The 5,289-nt window shown below is 34.7% G+C and overlaps 1 protein-coding gene across 3 annotated transcripts; it reads right to left on the bottom strand.

The window, feature by feature from the left end:
* Nucleotides 1-272: 272 nt before the first annotated feature.
* Nucleotides 273-5,040, bottom strand: LOC107420303 (NADP-dependent glyceraldehyde-3-phosphate dehydrogenase). 3 transcript variants are annotated; one of them, XM_016029233.4, is made up of 9 exons: nucleotides 4,794-5,038; nucleotides 3,998-4,191; nucleotides 3,588-3,716; nucleotides 2,227-2,346; nucleotides 2,016-2,152; nucleotides 1,648-1,803; nucleotides 1,030-1,408; nucleotides 827-943; nucleotides 273-691 (listed from the first exon to the last, which is right to left on the bottom strand). In XM_016029233.4, exons 1-9 carry the CDS (start codon nucleotides 4,936-4,938, stop codon nucleotides 578-580), a joined length of 1,491 nt encoding a protein of 496 aa, XP_015884719.3. In that variant the 5' UTR covers nucleotides 4,939-5,038; the 3' UTR covers nucleotides 273-577. The 3 variants fall into 3 exon arrangements, with proteins under 3 accessions (XP_015884719.3, XP_024930675.3, XP_048332440.2); XM_025074907.3 differs by lacking the exon at nucleotides 3,998-4,191 and having other exon boundaries at nucleotides 3,588-3,712; nucleotides 4,794-5,040; XM_048476483.2 differs by lacking the exon at nucleotides 3,998-4,191 and having other exon boundaries at nucleotides 4,794-4,926.
* Nucleotides 5,041-5,289: the final 249 nt, after the last annotated feature.

A 5,289-nucleotide genomic window follows, 5' to 3' on the forward strand; every position in this document is an offset into this window, starting at 1 on the left:
ATTACGAGTTTGAAAATATTTGTGTAATCGAATTTTGTATTCTGCAAAGCATGCATCGTTCAAACATGCAGCGTCACGGTCAGAGAAGCAGCTTTCACCTGACAAAGCTACATCAACGAGGCTTCCCAGTATTTTTATTTTTTCTTAATTACCAATTCCATTTTCATTTCACTCGTCTCGATGCTAAACGAGTGAAAACATGCAAAATGTTTTGGAAATTGAAAGATTTTGTATCTTTATGAATTATGATTCGTATCCTCATCCCAAAAACATGAACAAAACTAAAAGATGGTTTTTATTTCTTAATTGTATCAACAAAAACCAGTAGCCACAGTGCTCTACCACCCCCTGAAATTATGATCCCCATGAATTTCTATGCTCAAACCTACCATTTTGCTCCTCATCATCACCATGAGTCTTTTTTTCTTACCACTTAAAAGAAAAGTACGGTGAATGGGGAAATAGAACAAGAATTCTTTAATATATCTAATAGCTGCATACTGTTATGTTTGTACTCTCAATATATAACATATATATATACAGTAGGTGGAGAATACCAAACTTTCCTGCTGTTATATCACCCCAATGTGTAAGAAGGCGAAGGCAAGTTGATTACAGTGCTTTTGATCTTCGTCATCATGTTTATACTGTTTGTAATTCCTTGAGAACCAATGCCACTGTCCTTCAGACCCTACCACACAGAAAGGCAAATGGGGATCACGAAAAATGAATGCAACAAATTTATTTTATTTTTTAAAAATATTTGGGGGTTGATAGATATAAATATTTTTTAATCCTTAGTGTTTAATGAGTGAAAGAAATTCACCTGGAAAGGAAAATGGTCTGGTCCGCGAGCAGGGGCAGAATTGATCTGAACTGTTCCTGTTTCCATTGCATCACTAATCAAAATTGCTTTGTTTATGTCTCTGGTAAACACACAGCCCTGCATGTCGAATATGATTTATTTTGAGAGTGGAAAATGAAAGTTAAATGCGTCAATTTAAAGGCATAAACATTTTTGGATTATACCTGAAGGCCAAAATTACTTGCATTGCAGTGGTTGATTCCTTCTTCAACAGAGTTGATCCGAATAACTGGCAAAACTGGACCAAATGGTTCCTCCCATGCTATCCTCATATCTGGTCTAACATTATCTAACAATAATGGCCATATGAGATTGCCTTGTCTCTTGTACTCCTGGCAGAAAGTTGCTCCTTTCTGCTTGGCATCCATTACCAACCCTTCGATAAAATTAGCAGAGGACTCTGTAACAACTGGTGTGATATCGCAGTCATCTTCAGGTGGCCCAACAGTTAATTTTGCCAATTTAGCCTTGACTTTCTCGACAAGAGTATCTGCGACCGATTCCATGACCAGAACAACTTTTACAGCTGTGCATCTTTGACCACTGATAAGGACAGAGGACAACACAAAATTAACTGGACCAAGTATGTTAGGTGCAACACAACTTTGTAAATTTAAAAATTCTGGCTGACAAATGATTTGCCTCTTACTTAAGTTCCTTATACAATGAGGAATAGTTAAATTTATTTTATTTTTTATTTATTTTTAATTATTTATCGAGATAATCTGATTGTTATGCCACAGTAAGAAAGTCATCTAAAAATCCAAAAAGGTTTTTCCCACCTGTAAGAAAAACCTCCTTTTACAATGTTAGCTGCTACTAAATCCAAATCAGCATCTTCAAGGATGATACATGCATCTTTTCCACCAAGTTCCATCTGCAGAGGAATCATTCCAGCCTTCTTTGAGATAGCTATTCCAGTATCTCCACCTGTGAAGCTGAGAAAGAACACATTTTACTTTGGATGCATGAGAATGTGTAAATCAACATGTGAATAAAACAGCATTATCACATATTCCTATCAAGGATGAATGCATAGAATTGTTGAAAACAGCTCTCCTGGTTTAAGTTGTGCTGCTCCATTAGACTAAACTGACAAGGTACATAAGCAGGTTGGAACAAAAAAAATTTTAAGCAACTAAGGAAGTACCTTATACAGTTGACACCAGGATGCATTGTAAGGAAGTCGCCAATCTCAGAACCCTTCCCAGTAACACAACTAATAAGGCCTTTTGGAAAACCAGCCAAGTGAAAACAGTGCACCATGTGAAGTGCAGCAACAGCCCCCTGAAAGAATGAAGAAATATTTGTCTGTATGATCTTACACCAGTTGAGATGCACTACGTGAGCGAAATTTGTACCTGGGTTGGGGGCTTTAGCACAAGAGAGTTTCCGGCAATAAGAGCAGGAGCAATTTTTGAAACAGCAAGATTGACAGGATAGTTAAAGGGTGGGATAGCCAAAACAACCCCCAGTGGAATCTGCATATAGGTTGCAGATCATCATTTACATAACAAGAGATGAGGAACTTATTGCACTAAAAAAATATAGTTGAATCATGAATGACAAGTAAGCTTATAAAAGAAAAATATACATATATATATATATATATATACTTTGTATAATTCTCCACAATGTTAGAAATTCTATCCCCTTCCCTTGTCAATTCTTGCTGATATTCCCAATATTTTTGGAATAGTGGAATATTCTAGATTGCCCAGCAACAAATGAAATTCATAAAGATCAAATGAGAGCGCAGTTTGGATTCAGCAACCAAGCCTCAATTTTTTTAATACAAAGAAGAAAAAGTTTAAATTCTCAATTCAGATTAAGTTTTAGTAATTTTAACGTTGGTTGTTAGAAAGCCCTAGTGGCAAATACAAGCACATAATGATTAACTATCAAAGTATTTCCTCACATGAAAGAGGTTTAAAATGACCTGCACAGTAATGTTTAGTTTTGCAAGTTAAGGGTATTGATTTCATGAAACTTAATTGCTTTCTTGTCAACAAGAAGTGATTGAAGCAGTTAGTAGTTATTCTAGCATACACCAAGTTGCTCAATATCCAATGTCATTTACTAAGTATTACTCAAGGAACACTAATGAAATCCATACAAAAGCAGTTTGTTCTATTTACAAGCTAATTTGTTGAACCATTTTCTACAGCTCACAAGAATCATAATCGTGCATAAATATGCTCAACCACCCTTTTACTTTATCCCACATTGTGTACTGTAGCATATAACGTTTATCCTTGAAAGATTCTCCAGCAAGCATTGATGAATATGTGTATAAATATAACAGGCTTAATGTTTCACCAAACCAAAGACCAATTGATCTATTTGGCACGGAAAGTTAACCTACTCAGGTATTTTCAAGGCATCCAGATTGCCACTTTATCACATATTTTACAAAAAAAATAAAAATAAAATAAAAATTGGATATTTTAGGTACAATCTGGGTTCTCAGGGGCTAGCAAGAAATTACAACGTAGTCATAGTCAAACGTCAACGATTCTCTAGGCTATTCCAGGCATATTTCTACTCTCCTCATAGAAAAAGCTAAATTATACATAAGCAGCTCGACGTGAAGATAAATGACATCTTCCAAGTGCCCCATTATCAAAGCCAATAACAGATTTACTAGGCCAAAATGTAAATGATTACAAATAAGTACTAGTACTAATACTAATACTAATACTTAAAAACAGTAACGGCTTACCTTGGAAGTGAGGCAGTATTTGGTCCTTTCATTCCCTGGGAAACTATCAGAAACCAGAAACTTCCCTTCTCCAAGAATCCTCACTCCTTCTTCAGCACAGTAGGAAATTAAGTCGGCTGACCTGACTACCTTCATAAAAATCAAAGCAAACAAAGTCAAATTTTAGCATCCCATTTCCGACAAAATGATATTTTCCAGACAACTCCTCTCGGTTTTCATAAACAAAACTGCAATTATAAGGCAATCTTGGAAGTAATTTCCTTATTAAATGAACTACTATGCCTTTTGCCTTGGGCTCTAACAGGCAAAAAAATAAATACCAAATGTTGCTTAAAAAACAAAAAGAAAAAAAAGTTTCTAAATGTACAGCAAATATATATATATATATATATATATTTCAGTGTGCGTACTTCAGTCACAGCGTCCTTAGCTGGTTTTGCTATCTCCTTAACAAGGCACCCCGCAATAGGTGCTTTGTGCTCTTTTAGTATTGCGGCCGCTTTGTGAAGTAGCTCTGCTCTTTTCCAAAGTGGAGTCTTTGCCCACGATTTTTGTGCTGATTTTGCTGTTTCTATAATCTTGTTAACCTCTTCTTGAGTACAAGCTGCTTAATTTTTTTAAAAATTCAATTACTTAATTATCAATATTTTTAAATTTTAATAAACGAAGCTTTTTTCAAGAAAAATAATTGCAACAGAAGTATCCTGGTTGGACCCAAATAGCAAGCTGGAAAATATGTCAAAAGTGGTTTATCATCTAACAAAATATGACTTTGTCCTATCTTTTCCTTTTCCCTTATTTTCTCTTATGTTTCTGCTTCCTTTCAGATAAAAATGGATGTTTTCAAATTGAACTAGTCCAATTTCTTCTTTTATATCTATATATTTATTATTTAACATAAGAATTCCGATTGATAATTTGAGAATTACCTAAATAGTATTAACTCATTGAATATGATGGTTCATAAAATATATATTTAAAAGCTATAAGCAATGTTAATTACAAAATAGAACAAAAAAAAAGAAAAAAAAGAATCTAACAGCTGACAAAACTCACAGAAACAATGATGACGATCATAATTCTCACGCTATCAGATACGATGAAGTTGAATAGATTGGGGGAAAAAAAAAAAAAAAAGAGAGAGAGAGGGAGAAACTGGAGGAGAAATGGGAAGTGGGTATGGGAATAAGAAATTGAGGTAAGTACCTTGGACCTTGAAGTGGGTGTTTCTAGTGGTGGGATTGATAACAGGCACGAATTTTCCAGACGCAGACTTCTTCCACTCACCATCGGCGTAGAACTTGTAAACATCGCCGTCTTTGATCTCTGCAAAAGCTCCACTCCCAGCCATTAATAATATCTCTGTTCCGGAGCTTCACTGCGGATGTTTAAGGCAACGAGATTTGCAAATTAATAAGTTGATGAAAGCTGGGGATGAAGACAGCTAGCATTTGTACCATATATATATATATATATATATATGTGTGTGTGTATAATGTATGGAATATACATGTATATATAACACATATAATATACATGTATGGCATTCTGTGGAGGCTTTTTTGGGTGTGGACTGTAGTAGTTCAGATATATTTTATAGTTTCTTGGTCAATTTTTTATTTTTGATCATTGAGATTCGTGAGTAATACAGATTCATATATAAGAATAGATATATTACATCTCATTTTCTCCCTTTAAAAAA

The sequence above is a fragment of the Ziziphus jujuba genome, chromosome 5 (assembly GCF_031755915.1).
Source record: "Ziziphus jujuba cultivar Dongzao chromosome 5, ASM3175591v1".
NCBI lineage: Eukaryota > Viridiplantae > Streptophyta > Magnoliopsida > Rosales > Rhamnaceae > Ziziphus > Ziziphus jujuba.

Excerpts from the sequence above, each read along its gene's own strand:
- LOC107420303 (XM_016029233.4), bottom strand. The coding sequence starts at position 4,938 with ATGGCTGGGAGTGGAGCTTTTGCAGAGATCAAAGACGGCGATGTTTAC. Across the intron at positions 4,192-4,793 it reads CACCCACTTCAAGGTCCAAG|CTTGTACTCAAGAAGAGGTT; the intron begins GTACTTACCTCA and ends AAAATTAAGCAG. Across the intron at positions 2,153-2,226 it reads TGCTAAAGCCCCCAACCCAG|GGGGCTGTTGCTGCACTTCA; the intron begins GTACAAATTTCG and ends TCATTCTTTCAG.